At 37.2% G+C, this 18,995-nt stretch overlaps 7 protein-coding genes and 11 non-coding genes across 21 annotated transcripts; 8 read left to right on the top strand and 10 right to left on the bottom strand.

The window, feature by feature from the left end:
• Positions 1-313: 313 nt before the first annotated feature.
• Positions 314-403, bottom strand: F26D10.23. The gene has a single exon (NR_101999.1). It is a non-coding gene; the product is annotated as an Unclassified non-coding RNA F26D10.23 (non-coding RNA).
• A 664-nt stretch (positions 404-1,067) lies between these two features.
• On the bottom strand, positions 1,068-1,860 carry clec-196 (C-type lectin domain-containing protein; the record flags this gene model as incomplete). Of its 3 annotated transcripts, NM_001269003.2 has the most annotated exons (3): positions 1,068-1,310; positions 1,509-1,713; positions 1,769-1,860. In NM_001269003.2, 3 exons carry the CDS (start codon positions 1,848-1,850, stop codon positions 1,136-1,138), a joined length of 462 nt encoding a protein of 153 aa, NP_001255932.1. The 3 variants fall into 3 exon arrangements, with proteins under 3 accessions (NP_001255932.1, NP_001299955.1, NP_001255933.1); NM_001313026.3 differs by lacking the exon at positions 1,769-1,860 and having other exon boundaries at positions 1,136-1,310; positions 1,509-1,534; NM_001269004.3 differs by lacking the exons at positions 1,509-1,713; positions 1,769-1,860 and having other exon boundaries at positions 1,136-1,279.
• A 91-nt stretch (positions 1,861-1,951) lies between these two features.
• On the bottom strand, positions 1,952-3,235 carry lhfp-4 (Lipoma HMGIC fusion partner-like 3 protein). The gene is made up of 6 exons (NM_070665.4): positions 3,088-3,235; positions 2,927-3,041; positions 2,791-2,881; positions 2,492-2,555; positions 2,205-2,429; positions 1,952-2,155 (listed from the first exon to the last, which is right to left on the bottom strand). The coding sequence occupies exons 1-6, from the start codon at positions 3,176-3,178 to the stop codon at positions 2,052-2,054; spliced, it is 690 nt and encodes a 229-aa protein (NP_503066.1). The 5' UTR covers positions 3,179-3,235; the 3' UTR covers positions 1,952-2,051.
• A 1,928-nt stretch (positions 3,236-5,163) lies between these two features.
• Positions 5,164-6,585, top strand: gln-5 (glutamine synthetase). The gene is made up of 4 exons (NM_070664.5): positions 5,164-5,522; positions 5,571-5,922; positions 5,967-6,294; positions 6,345-6,585. Exons 1-4 carry the CDS (start codon positions 5,183-5,185, stop codon positions 6,432-6,434), a joined length of 1,110 nt encoding a protein of 369 aa, NP_503065.1. The 5' UTR covers positions 5,164-5,182; the 3' UTR covers positions 6,435-6,585.
• A 49-nt stretch (positions 6,586-6,634) lies between these two features.
• Positions 6,635-9,474, bottom strand: atgp-1 (the record flags this gene model as incomplete). 2 transcript variants are annotated; one of them, NM_070663.7, is made up of 10 exons in its annotated part: positions 6,635-6,867; positions 6,915-7,196; positions 7,245-7,547; positions 7,744-7,918; positions 7,969-8,057; positions 8,106-8,271; positions 8,332-8,729; positions 9,064-9,196; positions 9,245-9,345; positions 9,390-9,474. In NM_070663.7, the coding sequence occupies 10 exons, from the start codon at positions 9,471-9,473 to the stop codon at positions 6,757-6,759; spliced, it is 1,842 nt and encodes a 613-aa protein (NP_503064.2). The 2 variants fall into 2 exon arrangements, with proteins under 2 accessions (NP_503064.2, NP_001367158.1); NM_001380570.1 differs by lacking the exons at positions 7,744-7,918; positions 7,969-8,057; positions 8,106-8,271; ... (2 more) ...; positions 9,245-9,345; positions 9,390-9,474 and having other exon boundaries at positions 6,757-6,867; positions 7,245-7,385.
• A 1,449-nt stretch (positions 9,475-10,923) lies between these two features.
• F26D10.22 lies at positions 10,924-11,033 on the bottom strand. Its single transcript, NR_068522.1, has one exon. It is a non-coding gene; the product is annotated as an Unclassified non-coding RNA F26D10.22 (non-coding RNA).
• Positions 11,034-11,349: 316 nt separating this feature from the next.
• Positions 11,350-11,370, bottom strand: 21ur-12651. The gene has a single exon (NR_068521.1).
• Positions 11,371-11,889: 519 nt separating this feature from the next.
• On the bottom strand, positions 11,890-13,237 carry str-187 (Seven TM Receptor; the record flags this gene model as incomplete). The annotated part of the gene is made up of 5 exons (NM_070662.1): positions 11,890-11,996; positions 12,045-12,351; positions 12,513-12,654; positions 12,714-13,018; positions 13,064-13,237. 5 exons carry the CDS (start codon positions 13,235-13,237, stop codon positions 11,890-11,892), a joined length of 1,035 nt encoding a protein of 344 aa, NP_503063.1.
• Positions 13,238-13,997: 760 nt separating this feature from the next.
• 21ur-12757 lies at positions 13,998-14,018 on the top strand. Its single transcript, NR_068520.1, has one exon.
• Positions 14,002-14,574, top strand: F26D10.13 (CaMKII_AD domain-containing protein). The gene is made up of 2 exons (NM_001027975.4): positions 14,002-14,271; positions 14,343-14,574. Exons 1-2 carry the CDS (start codon positions 14,017-14,019, stop codon positions 14,517-14,519), a joined length of 432 nt encoding a protein of 143 aa, NP_001023146.1. The 5' UTR covers positions 14,002-14,016; the 3' UTR covers positions 14,520-14,574.
• Positions 14,575-14,627: 53 nt separating this feature from the next.
• On the bottom strand, positions 14,628-14,648 carry 21ur-8851. Its single transcript, NR_068519.1, has one exon.
• Positions 14,649-15,910: 1,262 nt separating this feature from the next.
• On the top strand, positions 15,911-15,931 carry 21ur-8653. Its single transcript, NR_068518.1, has one exon.
• A 350-nt stretch (positions 15,932-16,281) lies between these two features.
• On the top strand, positions 16,282-16,302 carry 21ur-3861. The gene has a single exon (NR_068517.1).
• A 28-nt stretch (positions 16,303-16,330) lies between these two features.
• Positions 16,331-18,509, top strand: ZK550.6 (putative phytanoyl-CoA dioxygenase). The gene is made up of 5 exons (NM_070661.6): positions 16,331-16,486; positions 16,680-16,929; positions 17,316-17,497; positions 17,771-17,909; positions 18,207-18,509. Exons 1-5 carry the CDS (start codon positions 16,340-16,342, stop codon positions 18,425-18,427), a joined length of 939 nt encoding a protein of 312 aa, NP_503062.1. The 5' UTR covers positions 16,331-16,339; the 3' UTR covers positions 18,428-18,509.
• Positions 16,950-16,970, bottom strand: 21ur-14005. Its single transcript, NR_068516.1, has one exon.
• Positions 17,248-17,268, top strand: 21ur-1383. Its single transcript, NR_068515.1, has one exon.
• Positions 17,251-17,271, top strand: 21ur-14509. The gene has a single exon (NR_068514.1).
• On the bottom strand, positions 18,450-18,470 carry 21ur-2836. Its single transcript, NR_068513.1, has one exon.
• Positions 18,510-18,995: the final 486 nt, after the last annotated feature.

Genomic DNA, 18,995 nt, shown 5'->3' with positions numbered 1-18,995 from the left:
CGAATTTCGTCAAAAAATTAGAAAAATGTGCTAAAAACCTAAAATTTCCTTAAATAGTCTGTAACTGCTGAATGGAAAACACTTGAACAAGATAAATACAAAAAAAGTTTGAACAAAAATCTGAAAAAGGAGCAATATTAGAGAGTTTTGCCTACAGAAAAGTGTTGAGAATTGTGAATTAAAAGAAGAGATGCCTCCGCAGAGAATGTTCGCGACGAAAAGGGGGAGAGAGAGCGCGCACCACATTTTGAGGAAGAATAACTCGGCGAATTCTTAACATTATCAAATAAAAAATACATTTTCTGAAAGAGAACATTGAAAGCCACACGATTAAGTGACATTCAACATGATTCAAGCAACTTTTATTTTTGCAATTTTTTGGGCGGAGCGCCAAGAATGCCTGGAAGATTCGCGGCGCAACAGGCTCCGTGCCTGCGTCTCTTGAATAGTAATGATCTCTTCTTACTTTCGAAATCAAAATGGACTGATCGATCTTTCGAGTGGCTACTGATGACACATGAACTTTTGAAGGACACGAATAGTGCATTTTTCAGATGAAAAACTCAATATTTCGAAAAAAAAGAAAACCGCCACGCTAAAAGAATTTGATAATATCAAAAATTTTAGGACTTTTTCAACACCTGAACCGTTTAAGTTTAGCAAAAATAGTTTATTAAACTTAAAATAGATAAATATAATACCTACAAACCCGTTTGCTGCTTGTTTTATATCTAAAAGTGGAATGAGTTCTCGAAGATTCTTTTATTACTTCCTCACATTTATTATTTCTCATTCCTAATTTCCCGACCTTTCTCGATTCTTCTCTGGTGTGTGATTCATTGGAGTTTTTCTCGATAACACACCACTGGTCATAAACAAAGACATCGTGGACACACTTTTTCTCTCTTTTCAGGTATTTCTGGCTTTATTTTAAACTTCAGATTTATTTAGACGAGGATCTCAATTAATTCGACTCTTCTCGTAATTCCCGGCAGATGGTTGAACACCTGTCAAAACTAGACGGTATCTATGGGAACGGGCGGTTCGAGCGAATAATAAGAGGATTTGGAGAGCATCATTATACATTTATTCATTCAGTAATAGAGCCGAAGTATTTATAAAAAAGAAATGAAATTTAGTCCATCCACTGGCGGAAAGATTGCAGAGATTTTTCACAGATTGAGTGGAAGTGTGATGTGCAAGGATAGAAGTAGTTGTAGCTTTTGGTTGGTGACGAGTAGAAGGCGATACACTTGGCAGCGCTGTTTTTTCCGTTCATTTTTTCCTCGTAGGGCTCGTACAGCCATTCTCTGAAATTTGAGAAAACAGTTTTTGTAATTTCTAAATACTTTCATTCGTATTTTTTTTTGGTTTCCAAAATTTTTAGGCCTTCAAAAATATGTTTCCAAAACTTTGCGCGTCAAATAAAATGCCTAGTACGCAACCACCAACCTCAAAGTTGGTGCCAATTTGAACTTAAATTTCGCTAAATTTGACACAAAACTCACAATTCCTCCTCAACTTCGGCTTGCATCCAAGTGAAATAATAATCCGGGAACAAATTCCTGACGGCCTCGAATTCGAAGGAATCATCGAAATGGAATAGTTTTGCGCCCCTTTTCTCACAATTTTTCACTGATTCACGGAAGCTGGAAAAATCGGGCTGGCGAATGTAGCAATTGTCCTCAAACTGAAGCCAACCTTTCGGGCATGCTGAAAAATCAGTATTTCGATTTAAAACACTTGACAATAATAGTAAGTAACTCACTCTTCACTCCAAAAATTCGATTTCCAAAGATTCCAACAAGGCAAACGGAGAGAATCAATAATTTTCCCAAGACCGTAGACATGATGATTGATGTCTTAGCCCACACATGGGACCTTTTATATACGTATTATCTATAATCTAGATAAGATAAATAGATTACCTATAAGATGACGTGACAGGTTTATAGTACTGTAATTTATTAGATCAACTTCATTGTGAGAAAAAGTCGTGTAAATATATTCTGAATAGAGATTTTTGATATTAAACAAAAAAAAACATATATTTAAAGTTCTAGACGAGATCCGGAATGTGAATAGAAAGAGTCTTGGAGGGACATTTTACGTGGACGAGGGACCGGTTGAATGGTGTTGCTGATTACAGTTGGTCCTGAAATTTGGTATTTTTGTAATAAACCCTAAACCGGAGTTAGTCTCACCTGTCAATGAGCTCAGTTCTGGAATCTTTGGTGGTTTTTTAAGTGCCAACGCGAATCCTAGACAGCACAGACACAACTGGTCAAACACGAGCACCATAGCCAATAAGTATGGCCAACGGATTTGGCACAGGCCTAGTTGATACTTTTTCGATTCGCAAATCTCACGGACACGTGGATTCTCCCAGCCGTATGGGTAGAGGACGCATCCGGCGAGCATGAAGACAACTGGAAAAATATTTAAAAAAAAAAAATCAAAATTGATCTTGGGAAAAAAAGATGAAACTTACAGGCAAAAAAGTGAAGCCAGGAACATAAAATAAAAGCGTGACGATCTCGAAGAAGCACCAGGAGCTGAAATTTAACCGTATAAATATCGATTTATAGGTCATGTGGTAGTTTCATTTTTGATAATAGTATTTTTCCAATTTATTTGTGGCTACATACAGTCAAGGGTCTTGACGCGACCAAAATTATTAGTATTGTTCATCAAAAAATCTAAATTTAATTGTTTCGCAATTTGCTATATGACTTTTTCTTGAAATAAACTGTTGTGTTGCTTTTCATTTTTAAATCTAAAAAAACTTACCAAAATTGAAAATATTGCCAAAAAACTTAAAACAGTGGCTGCTAGCACCAAAAACGCTGAAATTTCAAACCACATACTGAGTGGTCGAACTCTGAAAATTTTTCAATTTTTCCAAACATTTCTTCCAATACCCAACCTAAACGGGCTCCATGGACATTCACTGGTTCCACAGTAGTCATATAACCCAAAATAACCGCCTTCATCACTTCCAATCCATGTGGGATGTATCAGAGCCAATGTTTGTAATACTGCTGAAAATGAAAACTTTCTCAATCCGCACCTCGGCAACAGACAAACTTGTGCATAATCCACACAGGACCCAAATTGCTCCAACTACCCGCCAATTTCTCGTGTATATCGAGTGATAGGACAATGAGAATTGTTGCATTTGATGAAATTCGTTTCACCGCCCGTTTCACTTTATCCGTGTTTGTAGTTGGGATTACTGTAGAAGGAGAGGATTACGGTAGTTGAAGCATGTCAAAACAATAAGGACAAATATGGGAACAAGGTGAGAAGTGAACAAGTGCTTTGTCTCGTGAATTCGTGTTTTTTTTAAAGAAAGAGTTTCGACACTTGGAAAAAATGAAATTTTCGGGATGAGAAGGGTCACTGAACCCACAGGGCCTTGCTTGACATGTGGCTGAAAAAAAGGAAACTCGGCCAGCCTCCGGGAAAACCAAAAATTACAAAAAAATGTCAAATTACAAATACCTTTACAAAATGTGAGTTTCGACATTCAAAGGCACACGCCAATTATTCCATTAGATCCCAGCAGAGATCGCGGTGGGACCCAAAATAATGTGTGTACCTTCAAACGCAAAAACAGAATGTTGACAAAAAATTTTTTTTTTGAACTTCCTGGGCAAGGTAAGAAGGGGTACAGTAACTTTCAATTGAACAATGTAATTAGATTAAAGGCGTATAGTCTATGTTGGAATTGTCTAAAGTTAAAATAGATATTATACATTTTAATTTTAAGAAAACCAATCGTGCCAAGACCCAAAGGGCAAAGAGTATCAAAATGCAAGAAGTGGCCTTTAAGGCAGTGGCCGACCAAAAGTGTCTCTAAACAATAGGCGAAAAGTGATAAAAACTAGGAGAAAAGCAGGATAGAATTTCCTTTTTGATTCGAAAAGAGATAGTCAACACAATGGTCTCCCTCCGGTCGAGCCCATCGCAGAGCATCAAATACTGTTTTGGACACCTTTCTACGGACTGAGACGGGCGGCGCGCACAACCTTTTGTTTGTTAGTTTCGGGTTGATAGAAATGGAAATGAGAATGCGAAATTTACGATTCATCACTTTGATATTATATTGATAGAACGGATGCGGGATGTGTATGCTCAATCAGCCTTGACATTTTGAACTTGCACAAATATTGAGAAATTTGAACCTGATTTATCTATGGAGCGCAGTTGGTATCATGAATTTGAATTTCATTTAGAGATATCCTTGATCACTCGTGGGTATCTCGAATCGATCTGATCAGAAGTTTGCTGGTTCTTAGCGGGTACCATGTGCCGAAATTTTTTTTTGGAGATGAAAAACGAAAAGCGAAAAAGAAAAAGATAAATCTACAGCCTTTCCACTTTTTCGAATTTCTATAGATTTTCCAGAAATTTTCTTGTTTCCTATATTTTCTCGAACTTCCAAGATATTTCCGGGGCGTTCCAAAATCGTCTTTATTAAAAAAAAAACGTTACAGTACTACTACAGTACTCTTTATGCCTTTGGAAGTTAAAAACTAGTTTTAAACATCATTCTACAGTACCACAACATTACAGTAGCCTTTTTGTTTGACCAAATTAAACCCAAATATTCGAATATTTTCCTCAAAGGCTTAAAAAATTTTTTTTTAAAGACGCATAAACGCGGGCCCATCTAAATACACTATTTTAAAATTTTAAATAAGACATAGAAAATCTGAATCTGAAAACTTTTTCGGTTATCTGAAAATAAACTCGTAATGGAAGTTTTTTTGAACCAACTGTTTTTTCTATTTTGCATACGCAAAATACTTTATTAAACGAGTTCGATATCCGGATATATCCGGGTTTGCGTTCAAATTTTAAATTCGCGCTAGAATTTTGCCGCGTCGCGGTCGCCCGCGACGCAACAAACGACAATGAAAATTAAATTTTCAGCGGCGCCGGCGCCAATTTTCTTCGATGTTTCGATGATTTTTCTTCGTTTTCTTGGTGTTTTCTGTTTTATTAAAACTTTGGACAACCAATAGGATATCCTATGCCATTTTTTCTTCACTAATTCAGCTTTTTTTTCGATTTTGCGAGCGTTTTTATACACAAATTTGTTTTCTTTCCATATTTTTTCTTTATGTTTACAGAATCATTTCAATTTATTACTTTCAGCTCACCTCTCGTCGTCATCATGTCCCACTTGAACTACGAAACTCGTCTTCCTCTCGGTCAAGCCACCATCGATCATTTCATGGGACTCCCGGCTCATCCGTCGAAGTGCCAAGCGACATACGTCTGGATTGATGGAACCGGCGAACAACTCCGTGCAAAGACTCGTACGTTCAATTTAAAGCCTCAATACTTGTCAGAGTATCCAATCTGGAACTATGATGGCTCTTCAACTGGCCAAGCTGAAGGATTGAATTCTGATCGCTATTTGAGGCCTGTTGCAGTTTTCCCAGACCCATTTCTTCAAGGACACAATGTGCTTGTGATGTGCGAAACTCTGGACGAAACTATGAAGCCAACAGGTATTTTATAATTTTAAAGTTCTTCCTTGAATCTTTCATTATTTCCAGCAACAAACCATCGTCAAAATTGCGCTGCCATCATGAAGAAAGTAGCCGAGCATCATCCATGGTTTGGAATGGAGCAAGAATATCTGATTGTCGACAGAGATGAACATCCACTCGGGTGGCCAAAGCATGGATATCCAGCTCCACAAGGAAAATATTACTGTGGAGTTGGAGCGGATCGCGCTTTTGGACGGGAAGTGGTGGAGACACACTACCGTGCCTGTCTTCACGCTGGAATCAACATCTTCGGCACCAACGCGGAAGTCACTCCAGGACAATGGGAGTTCCAGATCGGAACCTGTGAAGGTATCGATATGGGTGATCAACTCTGGATGGCAAGATACATTTTGCATAGGTAATAAACTTTCAAAAAATACAAAATCCAATATTATTTTTCAGAGTCGCTGAACAATTTGGAGTGTGCGTTTCATTGGATCCCAAGCCAAAGGTTACCATGGGAGACTGGAACGGTGCCGGTTGTCATACCAACTTCTCGACAATTGAAATGCGAAGACCAAACGGTCTGAACGCCATTTTCGAAGCTATGAAAGGCCTCGAAAGAACTCATTCGGAAGCCATGTCGGTTTACGATCCAAATGGAGGACGGGACAATCTTCGACGCCTCACCGGTCGCCACGAGACTAGTCAAGCTGACAAGTTCTCCTGGGGAATCGCCAATCGTGCGTGCTCAATTCGGATTCCACGTCAAGTCGCTGACGAGACGAAGGTCAGTTTAAATTTAATCAATGTTCCAAAACAAGATTTTCAAATTTTTAGGGCTATCTCGAAGACCGTCGTCCATCATCCAACTGCGATCCTTACCTGGTGACAGCAATGATTGTGAAGAGCTGCCTGCTCAGCGACTGACCCAACGACTAACAAATTCATGTACATTAGAAACAATTATTACCACTTGTATTCTGAACAATGATCTCACATTTCGATTGTATATTTCTAGATTGTTGTATTATAATTATTTTTGCATCTAGACACCCCCCGAATAAACTAACGCATGATCTTTCTGAATTTTTAGCTTTCAATTGGCAGTGTACAAAAATGGTAAATTTGGAAACTCTTTTTCATTTTGAGAAAGTAGAAACTTTTTGTTAGAACATGAAAATTTGAAGATGAACAAGGAATTAGGTTTCCAAAGGGAAAGAGACAGATAAAATATATTCAGATGGGAATTTTATAGTTTGAGGAGGACGGCCTGCTTTGGTGGAAGTACCAGAGGCGATTCGACAAAGTTGTGATGATCTCGAACTCTGTAGTCGGTGACGTTGGCGGTAACAACAGAGATCTGTAATTTTAAAATTTACACAAAATACAAAGAATATTAAATCTCACCTCTGCATTCAAAAGATCCTTGTTTGATGGAATCAATTTTGAAGCGGGCTCAATCGAGAAATCGATCTTCTGCTCCTTATCTCCAAAGTTCAGAGCCACAATGAACGTGGATCCAGTTGCAGTGTTATTGACAGCCTGCACGTAGCGAGAGAACAGAATCACGTCTTCGTTGATCAGCTCATCACGAACGGTTTCTCCAACAATCAGAGCCTCGTCGCGTTGGCGAAGCTTTGCAAGCTTACGGTAGATCTTGAGAGCAGAGTTTTCAGTTTCAAATTGAGTCTATAAAAACATAAAACTATTATTTTTCAAATCAATATTAAACCCTACATTATAATTGTCCAACTCCAATTTATCATCGCTTTCCGGGAAGAAAATCGGAGCATCGTTTCCACTGAATCCGTGATGATCTTTTCCAGCTGGATACCACTGCATTACACCCATTTGCTTGAACTCTCCGTTCTTGCTCATCGCGTCTTTCAGACCGTATTCTTGTCCATAATACACAGAATTCGCTCCGGGAAGTGTCAATTGAAGGAATGAGAGAAGATGGGCGGTGGCTGATTCGAAACGAGACGCCAGACGAGAAGCTTCAGAGTTTGAGAATTGCCAGTGTGGAGTGTACTTGGCCACCTGGAAAATAATGAAACAATTGCAAAAGTCTTAGCGGGTTCTAGTCTATAGACTTAGATCTAAAAAAAATCAATTAAATTTTTAGTTTTCTACCCAACTACCACAAACACAGTTCTAATATCTAGGAAACTTACCGGTTTCCTATACTTTTCGACCTGAACTCTCAGATTTTAAGTGAAAGTCGAAATAAAATTACCTCATGTCTTTGATAAGCCGCATTCAAAGCGTCATGAACACATTTTGCGACGTGTGGCTGACATTTCTTCTCGTCCAAATTGGCGAAAGAGTTGTCAATAACGTAGTGAAGAAGTCCGGTCTCTGTGGCCTTCACGTGCAAGTCTTCAACGTCTTTTAGTGAGGAGAAGAGGACACTAAAATATTCTCTTGATTTTTTTTCAAATTTTAACAAGAAAAACCATACATCTTCTTATCTACCAACTCATCCCTTGATTCAACATATATTTGGACAGATTTCGTGAGCTCCTCGAGCACTTTAACGGCTTCATCATGCTGAAATTTCGAATATAATTTGTATGTTTCTTTAGGAAGTTGGCTTACATTTGGTCTTCCTTTAGAGTCAACAGCCAATTGACTAATATGATCGATATGGAATCCGTCGACTCCTAGATCCAAGAATTTTTGAATAGCTCCATTGATTGTCGATTTGACGTCAGCGTTCTTCCAGTTCAACACTGGATTCTGGCTTGATGGGTAGCCAAGATACCTGAATTAAAATTAGATTTAGAACAAGAATAATTAATTGAAATAGTTCGGCGTCTCATACTTAATATTATTAGCTCCATGGAATGGGTAGAAGTTGGACTCGTTGAATCCAGGATCTGTCGGTTTTGCGATAACGAATTTCGACTCGTCACGACTCTCGAACCATGGGTGGGAGAGATCAATGGTAGACACAGGGAGATCCATCACAAGATACATTGCTCTATTATGAACTGTGTCGATAAGCTCCTTAAACTGCTCCTCAGTTCCGAATCTCTCATCGACGGAATTGTGATCTACGACATCGTACGAGTTGAAGTACTCATCCTTATGAATCTTGATGACCGGTGTTGGATAGACAGTGGTGACTCCGATCTTCCGGAGGAAATCGATTTTCTGTGAGATTCCAGCGAAATCTCCGACTCCGTCGTTGTCCGAATCGTAGAATGTTGCGGTGAGCAGCTGAAAAGCTTCTTTGTGTTATTTAATTTTCCTTTGATCTTTCACATTCTCAAGCCGTATATTCTAAGGATTTTGACGGATTTCGAATAATAATGAACCTCCGAAAGAGATGAATAGGAAAAGAGGGGGGAAATGATTAATTGTCGAGATAAACAGTTGACAGGCGAGTGAACGAGTGAACGAGGTCATCAACACTTGTCTAGAGACGACTAATCCGTCAAAATTAGTGTGTATCTCGCTGGGTATAAGAGTGCCGAGAGGAGGATTAAGACATAAACAAAGGTAGTTTATGTGAAATTTGAAGAAAAGTATCCATTTCCGACCAAATACTTACCTGATAGGAGACCTTTGTCTGCCACCAATCTGGTTTTTGCTTCTCAGCACACTTTGGCGACAGCACAACGATGGCGATGGCTCCGGCGAACATTAGGACCCAAGCGAGCCAGAAAAGAACGAACAGAATTGTTCTGAAATTGGAAATAATTTATTTCAAGAAATTCCATTACAAAACTCACCGAACCGGCTTCCAGAACGGATCATTTCTGTACTTTTCGAGCTGCTCCTTGGTCAAACCGATTGGCTTCGGCTCGAGCTCGAAGTTTACAACTTCGGCGGTCTGGAATACTTTATTGGAATAACGTTTTGAGTTTTATGGTCTACCTTGTCAAAGACGGCAATATCACCGCTACTCGATCCCCCAAAATTTGTGCCTTCCTCGGCGATGAGGGCGTCCTTGGTGGCCATCCTGAATTAGAAAAATTAAAATAGAATTTGAAGGAAAGTCAGAAAAAAGGCAAATATATTAAAATTCACAGTGGCTTTTTTTAAACTATAAATTGGTATTTTAGGAGAGTAAAACCATTTCGAACTTTAGGCTCTCATATAATGTCAGGCTGTCCCATTACGGTTTGATCTACAAAAAATGCGGGAATTTTTTTCAAAAAAAAAATGACGTCAGCACGTTCCTAACCATGCAAAATCAGTTGAGAAGTCTGCGTCTAAATTTCCGCAACTCTCGTAGATCTACTTAAATCAGACCGACATGGGACACTGTGACACTGTGTGTACCCAAAGAAAACCCCAACTTCCCATGAAAAGTAAAGAATTAAATTGAAAAAAAAGCGGGGTGGAGAGGAAAAAATAGAGTCAGCCGAGTGTCAGGAAAAGAGAAGAAAACGGGCGCTGACGAAGTGAGTAGGAGAGGCGGGGAGAAACAGAACAATGTCTGCGTCTCGTTGCCACATTGCACTGCTTTCAACCCATTTCATCACACATTAAAATGTGCGTAGTAGTTGTAGAGGGCGAGAAATATCCGAAAGAAAGGGCATCCATTCGGAATGATATAGTGGAAAATTGGAGGAAGAAGATTGGGATGTGCGGGTTAGACGATTGACTTGATTGAATAATGAGTTCAGTTCAATGGCGGTGAATTTGTAATCAAAACTATGAGATTTCCTGGGTTTTATTCGGTTAGGCTGTGAATTTGAGTCAATTTAGAACAAATATGCTTTGATGAAACTGCAAATAATCGGTGTTATAGAATACTCAAACAAAAAATTATAAGGAAAAAAAAGTGAGTATTGGTTACTTTTCTTATCAAATGTGAGTTGCAGCTCCCAGTAAAGTTACGTGACTTTCTACCGATTAATATTGTTTTAACTACAAATATTAGATTCCTCTTCATTATTTCTGCTTCAATTTTATATATTTTAAATCTACCAGCTAGCTGGCAATTGCGGAGAGTAGTACTGGTCAATGATTTTCCAGGCAATTTGAACACAACATTGCGTCAGAAAAGCACGAAAGTGGTGCGCAAAAAAAGAGGATGACGGAAAAATGATGACAAAGCACACAAAAATGTGATGAAAAAGGATTTTTGGTGAGAATTTGGTGTTTTGGAGGTAGAAAAAGAGAAATAATGTGACTTTATGTTTAGGAGGATATACATATTATTTCAATAAAAAACCAGGATTATTGCTTCAAATATAGAGGAAAACTCGTAGTGGCAATTAATTTTTGAACACATTTTTCGAGTTAAATTTTCAATAGAAAAGGTGCGAATAGTAAAAAAGTAAATATCACAGCAAGAGAAGCACCGTCAGTAGGTCACCGAAATTCGGTATTTGCGTTTCGTAAGGTGATGCTTTCACTGCACATTGTGCGGACTCTACAGCTCCCAGAGCACACATCGAACAATTTGATATATTTGAACAAGTGCATAGACACCTTCATAGGCATACGCTTCATTAAATTACGAGCACAGGTTCACACGGACGGCTTTATTAGCTGTAATTCTATAATATGCTGACGGGGGAGGAGCGTTTCCGTTGAGCCGAGGGAGGAGTGTTTGCAAACCTCTGCACGGACCATTAATCATATGAGAAGTACACCGAGAAACTATGGGGATTAGTAACGGAAATGAGGGATTATACAGCTGAAGGCAGTGGGAAGTGCTAAACTTTTGGCTTTTTGCAACGAGACGAGATCGGTGGCCGATGTTTCTCTTTTTGCGGCCACGTAGCAAAAACAGACTTTCAATTACGTAAATTTTTTGGAGATAAACCATGAGCCTTTAAAGCAAGACAAATTGGTCCAGACGAGGAGGACTGTAATTTTTATACTTATTTGTACATATCGAAAAGCAAAAATTTTGAGCACCAGAACTTTAATCCAAAAGCCGCAACAGTACCGATTTGGGCAGGCGGGGTAATCTGTCAAGATACAAACAAACACTTGAAGAAAAGGCACCGAATGGTAATGGATGGTAAGTACTGGACCACTTGACCGTATGCAGACTCAGAGTAAATTAACTTTTTGGGAGACCTAGAAAGAGTGCTCTCCTGGGAAAATTCAGATTAGCATTGGATTTTGGAAATTGCACTTGATAGAGTTTTATGAGAATGGTAAAAATTATGTGCGACTAAATTATAAACTTATGATGTATCCTGAAGCGTGCCAAAAATGCTATAAATAAAAAACATTATTCGACAAGGTTTTTCATGGTGGGTGCCGGTAGGCGCGAGAAAACCGCGAGGAATGTCAAGCCTTGAAAATCCACGTATTTGTTAACACTTTTACATCTTGTCACTAAGTTTGCAACACTGAAAACTTTTTTAATCGATTTAGATTTCATGCTAATTTATAAGATTAAAAAAACACATTAATTGGCATTTAGTGTGAATTCTCTTCCAGGCCCGCTGATTGTAATAGCTGGTCGAACTCGATACTTATTTCCAGGCCGACAACAGAAAACTTGTTGAAAAACGTCTGAAAAAATTGTTTTTTGATTACCTAGAATCTTTAAAAAACCCCTACCAATTGTCGCATTCCTAAAGCTTTTGATTATCAAAAAGCTCGGCAATGGATCAATAGCCGGGTACAAGGTGATGGTAGAGGCAACAAATGAGCTAGCAATATCCAAATCCAGATCGAGCATCGGGCACACAAAATATATAGTAATTGGTATATGCATGAGAATTAATGGAATGGCGGTTTGGAGCACAAGAGCATAGAAAAATTGAAGCTGAAGGTTGTTAACTGCACTTGATACTATAGATAGTTGAGCTCTAAGACGCAAATAGCAAAGGATTGCAAAGCCGAAGATGCATGACATGGAGGACATCTGAAATAGTTTTGGTAAGCAGGCAGACACATTTTAAGAGGTTGCCTAATTTCTATTCTCAATAAAATGCTCAAAAAATCCAATTTTCTGTGCAATTTCTGCGTTTTGGCAACATGCAGGTGTTTCTATTAACTAAAAGATTCTGGAACTTTGAAGCTTACAATCATAAACCACATCTGAGACACGCCAATCCAAGCTGATTGGTTCAGGGTTTTGGTTCCATTCCCATCGCTGTTATAGAACATTGCACCGATATAGCTGATATTCTCAATTCTCACACCAACTTTCTCCATGATCATGTCTCTGAAACAAAAACTTTGCGACACGGCCGCACCCCTGGAGAGAACTCTGCCAGTGCCTACCTCGTATACTCATCCATATCTTCATTAGGCCAAAACCAAACTCTCACCACAGTAGCCCACCAGACACTATACACCAGAGGAATAAAAAACAAGACACCAAATTTCCATCCTGAAGTGTATCTCGAACCAAATGATCTATCAAGTGAGCCAAAGCGATAGATAAAGTGTGAAGCGAAAAGAGCCATTGATGCTCCAAATATGGCAGTGTAGACAAGGACAATCCACGAGGAACTATTTTTGTCAAGCCATGCATCAGGTTGATTGATACGGAAGACTATAAAGGCACAGCCAACTGAGTGAGCAATCTGGAAGCGAAAAATAAGATTTTACGTTCCGTTTCAATAACTCACAATTTCTGCGGGCAAATCAAATGCGCCCCAAAAGATCTCGAAGCATGTCGTATACATCATTAGCCATTTGTATTTTCCAGTATGTTGAGGTGAATGCTTGAGAATAAGCCAAACCAGGAAACAGTTTAGGAGAAATGAAATAGCTGTGCACACAAGTTGATATATTGTGAACATTTTTTGGGATTTTAGAACTTGGAAAAAATATGAAAGTGGTAAAAAGGACGAATAACGAAGAAAAAAAATGAGCGAAGCTGATAACAATTCTCAGGAGAAATTATAGCTCCTATTGACGTTAGCCGTGAAAATTGATGGTTACAAAGGCGAAATTAGCGTTTCGGTCGGAATGATCGTGTCTAGAACATCTCAGCTGCCACTAGGGACAGGTGATTCATTTCATTGCTAAAGTGCTATTCATCTTACAAAAAATTGCAGGAAATTATAATTAATTTTTGTTAGAATTATAACTAATGGATTTTTCGAAGAGTAAGTAGCTTTCAAATTTTCATGAAAAACGATCCCACCTTTACAAATTCACAACTTTGAAATTTATATTTTTGAAATCTTTGGCACCAGATTCTAGTCAAATGGCATTTATCCAGTTATCTAGATACTCATTACAATGGGTTCCCATTTGAGAAAAAAAACGATGGCCGGTTTTTTCCTTTGCGGTCATGATACTAATATCACTCACTTGATATAAATTTGCTCTTGAAACAGTAACGTTTAAATGTTTCACATTTCACGAGCAATTTCATTTCAGATAGGTTCTCTCTTTTCAAATGTTTCTTTTGCGAACATCACGTTTTACTGTTCAAACACCACATCTTCCAAATTTTGGTTCCCAGCAAGTTAAGACACAGTTTTTCTGTATTCCCATCAGTTTTTACTTCCGCTTCACCATGTTTTCTTTTAAAAGCATTCCAAGTGTCAATAATTTCATTCTCCATCCGAAAATGTCGAAGCTCATCCTCTCCCTTCTCCTTGTCGCCTGCATTGCTGTTCAAATCAATGCTGCCGGAATCGGCAATGCCAAGAATATTCTGAAGTCGTTGGATAAGGCACTGGAGTCTCACGACATCAAGCGGTTCTTGAGCATGCATGACAGTAACTTCAACTTCAAGTTCTGTAAGGTTAGCGGAAAGAGTGTGGAAGATTTGAAGAAGATTTTGGAGCAGGATCCAAATATGTCAACCACCAAGAAGAGTAATGTAAGTTTCAGAAGCTCGGAAAACTTTTATGAATTTTGTTGCTTTCTGGCAAACAAGATCCCATTTTTCAGCATTTTGTCACCAGTAAAGTTACCAAAGACGGCGCAAACTACAAATTCGACTACGAGGAGTTCCTTCTTCTTAAGAACGACGAATTCTACAAGGCCGAGGGAACTATTTACTTCCAAGATGCACCAAAAGTCAAGATCATGAAGGCGACCGAAAAGTGTCCAGTGAAGATTTTCTAAAAATCTCGAATCTGGAATCATGATGTGAAATATATGAATAAAGAATCTTTTTAAAATATTTTGAAAATTCTATACATCTCTAAAAAAATGCAATCTCGTTATTACAAAAAGCAAAATCTTTCACCTTAAGCCTAGATGTAGGTAATGTTTGATGAACAGTAAATTTTGAAACAGTAAATTTTTGAATTACAAATTGAAATTTTTTTAAAATCTATTCAGAATCCCTATATCCGCATGCATCAGGGAACGTGCCAAATTTGAAAAATGTGTGTTTCTCAATCTCTAATCATTTATCATATGGTCATGACAACAACTGGTGTCAAGGTGTACGATAACGGTACACTGTGGCAATTGACACTCTTTTTTTCTTTATTTCTCTATTCAACAAGACTTGTATTTATTAAGAAAATGCAATGAGAGAGCGTGGTGATAAGACGGGTAATTCCCTCGCTTTTCTCATTTTTTGCGGTGTTGTGTTCGTGTCATTTGAGATAATCCATGTTGATTCCACTTTTATTGTTGATTTGATAGATGTTCCAAGTTTTTACTGCTTCCTGAAAGCATAATTCTTAAAAATAATGCTTCATAGCAGTTGTGGCTTCATACAATTTTCAAAAAAAAATTCACTGTTTCAAAAAAATTGAATTCAATTTCCTGCATTATGACGTACGTGTTAAAAAAATATGTTCACCTAAAAATTCCGCTCGAACTGTCGCGAAATCTGTGTTTCAGTGAAATAAAATAAAAACATCTAGACAAAATACAGTTCTCCTCAAAAATTGCTGTTTCAAAATAATAATTTAAAAAAAAACACCAAAGTGTCGTATTTAAATTTAAAAAAAAACTATCGTTTCAACAAAACAGGTTCAAATCTATTTTAGTATTAAAATCTATAACTTTATAAAATTTGCTATTTAGGTTTTACGAATTGTTGTTTTTTACTCTGAATTGTAAAATTACCGTTTCAAATATATTCTTCTAAATTCAAAAATTTAGTATACAATTTTTCTAGAAACATTGAAGTATTACCAGGAATTTTTGGATATTTCCTATAAATTCTATTTTGATCAATTTGTAGTTGTCTTATCATATATTGCATTGGATGATAATAGGAAATGATCCGATTCTCTTTCCTGTTCCAAAACTAGGTAAATGTACCTCATATATTTTGTTAATTTTGTAGTCACAATAACATGTTATGATAATAATATCGATAAAAAATATCGTGATGTTTAAACATTAAGTTTCATTTTTTTCGGTACTGTTCTAATTGTTCAAAACAATTTAAAAAATTTCGGTCAATTTATAGACAATACCGATTTTAATAATGAATGTAAAATTTTCACTGTTTCACTAATTTTATAACAATTTTCATTCCTTCCAATTCACATTGTGTTAGTGTAGTGATCATTACTTATATATTTTAAAAAAATAGGGTGTTAGTTTTTTCCGTTTGTCTGTTTGTTTCCGTGACGTCACAACGCATGAGACCCATTTTGGCGCAAATTCAAATTTCTTCAGAAAAATTTTGGTGCAAACTCAAATTTCTTCAGAAAAATTTTAGCGGGAATTCAAATTTCTTCTGAAAATTTTGGTGGGATTTCAAATTTGTTCAGAAAAATTTTGGTGCAAATTCAAATTTCTTCAGAAATATTTTGGTGGTTTTTTCTTCCGCGCCGGAGGCGCGATCAGCAGCTAGTTTTCAAATAAATTTACTGTTTCAAAAATACGATATTTTTTGCCTAATTTTTGAGAATATCACTATGACGTCTAAACGTAAAGCGATTCCATAATCTACTTCAAAATTCCAGGCTCCCCAAATGCTTGGCAAAGGTGTCGTTGATTATACCCGGGAAGGGTCAATTTTGAGTGCCGAGCAGAGGCGATTCTACGAGAAAAATGGATATCTGTTGATTCGAAACTGTGTTCCACAGTACGAATTGAACAGGTTCCGACAAAGATTTCAGGTGAGCAAATGCGCCCGGCTGCATAATTTTTGACTATAGGCTGGGATTAATAGTCCACAAAAATTGATGGGGCCTAAAGTTTCAGTTTTATTTCGACAATTTTTAATTTTGCGTCGAAGTATTTTTCAACCTGACTGCAACGAATTTTTTTACAAAGTTGTGACGTCACAATTTTCTAAAAATGTATTTTCAGGACATTTGCGAGAAAAAAGTAAAAGCTCCAGAAAACATGACCGTCATGAAAGACATTTCCATCGCAAAATCCGAATTCAAAGACGGTGAGAAGGCGATCACCAAGATCCAGGATTTTGCAGATGATCCAGTTCTTTTTGAGTACTGTAAGTATCCGGGAGTTGTCGATGTGGTGAAGGACTTGATTGGAAATCCAAAGTCGAATTTGATGGCAATGCATACAATGCTTATCAATAAACCACCAGATAATGGTAAGTTTTGAACTTTAAATTGTATTAGGATTTACTAGAAAATGTTAATTAAAATAAGACACGTTAAATAAAAAAGTTTGAAACAAATTTTTTTTTGATAATTATGAAACATGTCCAAAATTATCTTAAATTGTTATTTGTTTTGCCAAACCACACTCCTAACTGTAAAAAAATTGAAGAACGTAAAATATCTTGAATAGTCTATAAAGAGTTGTGAAAATTCGAAAATCAGTAATTCAAAAAAATTTTGAAAAAAATTCAAAATTTTCTACTGTTTCAAAATCGGTTCAAAAAATGAAAGTATTTTGAGAAGTTTACTGCTTATATCGTTCACAGAACAAAATTACAGAACATTTAATAATCAAGTTCTAATTATCATATTTAAGGAAAACTAACATCCCGGCACCCAATGCACCAAGATCTTCAATATTTCCCATTCCGTCCAGCAGATTTTATTTGTTGTGCTTGGACCGCAATGGAGAAGATCACAAGAGCAAATGGATGTCTGGTTGTTGTTCCCGGAACTCATAAAGGTGTTCTTTTGCCACACGAGTACCCGAAATGGGAGGTAAGTCCGCTAAGCTGAGTTTTGGTTTGGTTTGGTTTTGGCAGAGCTATTTACCACGTTGAATTCTTGTTTGAAAACTTGAAATTAAGTAATTTGAGAAAATTTGAGAAAAAAACAGCTAAACGAGCGAGCTAATATTTGACAGAGAAAAAGCCTAAGCTTGAGCCCGAGCTTAAGCGTAAGTCTAAGCTTCAGGATTACCCGAAGACTAGGTTTAAGCTTGCGCATAAGTCCACGTCTGAAGTTCGCTCTCAAAAAGTTCCTTATTTTCAGGGTGGTGTGAACAAAGCCTATCACGGAATCCAGGACTATGACACGTCGACGCCACGTATCCACGTGGAAATGGAACCCGGAGATACCGTATTCTTTCATCCAATTCTTATTCATGGTTCCGGAGCCAATAGAACTGAAGGTAACCATTTTTGAAACTTTGGAAAAAATTAAACAAGAAATTACTGTTTCAATGCTTTGATATAAAAACTATGAATCTCACAATTGTCGGTAAACTCTTCTAAAAAAGATATTTTTGCTTCTAACACAAATTTTCCCATCCTTTCGTTACTGTTTCAATGTTTTTATACAAAAAATGAAAATTCGCAGTAAATACTAATTTATTTTTAAAAGTTCAAATTCTTCTTAAATTGAGAACTCCCAGCTACAAAAATGCGTTGGACACGGGAGTTTCGGTGCAAAACAAAATTTTTTTCAGGATTCCGCAAAGCGATCTCCTGTCACTACGCAAATGACGACCTCTGCCGTTATGTAAACGTCGAGGGTACAACTCAAGAGACATTGGCAGAGGAGATCATCGAAATCGCCAAGAAGCGTCTGACAAGATATGGTCTCGACCCGAATACTGTAACCTTGGATTTCGCGGACATTTGGAGGGTTCGCGCCAGAGAGGTCAATGGGCGCAGATCTAATTTGTGATTTTTATGTTTAAAACTGTGAAATCGATCAGAGTTTGTCGATAATTTTTGTAATGTATTTCAGTTAATAAATTAACATTTTGAAAGCGAGTTTTTTCTTGAATTTTTGAAAAAAAAACAAATCATAAATACGTGAACAATTTCGTCAAAACATTTTTTTGCACAATTTTTTTCCCACTAACTTTGATAATATTGCTACATTGAATTCCAAATGAGTACTAAAAATAAGCGAGACTTGGGCAGAAGCTCAGAACTCAGAACTATTTAAACGAGAATTAATTACAGAAATGCGTTAAAATATTTATTTGTTTTGATGTCAGATATTAGTTTATTGAATTTATAAAACTTTCAGAAAAAAAAGACGTAAAAAACCAGTTTTCACTTATCCGTATTTTGGATGTCGACCAAAAAAAAAATAGCTACGAGTTTCACGTTTTGATTGTAATTTCTGGAATGTTCTAGGACATTTTGACGAATTCCAGAAAATTTTGAATTGTTCTAGGACCTCCTAAAAATTGAGAAGTTGAAAAATTTTAGAAAATTTTGGAACGCTCTATAATCTGCTGGAA

This window comes from Caenorhabditis elegans, chromosome IV (assembly GCF_000002985.6).
Source record: "Caenorhabditis elegans chromosome IV".
Taxonomy (NCBI): domain Eukaryota; kingdom Metazoa; phylum Nematoda; class Chromadorea; order Rhabditida; family Rhabditidae; genus Caenorhabditis; species Caenorhabditis elegans.
The sequence above is the reverse complement of the archived record's forward strand: the minus strand, read 5'-3'. Positions and strand labels throughout refer to the sequence as shown.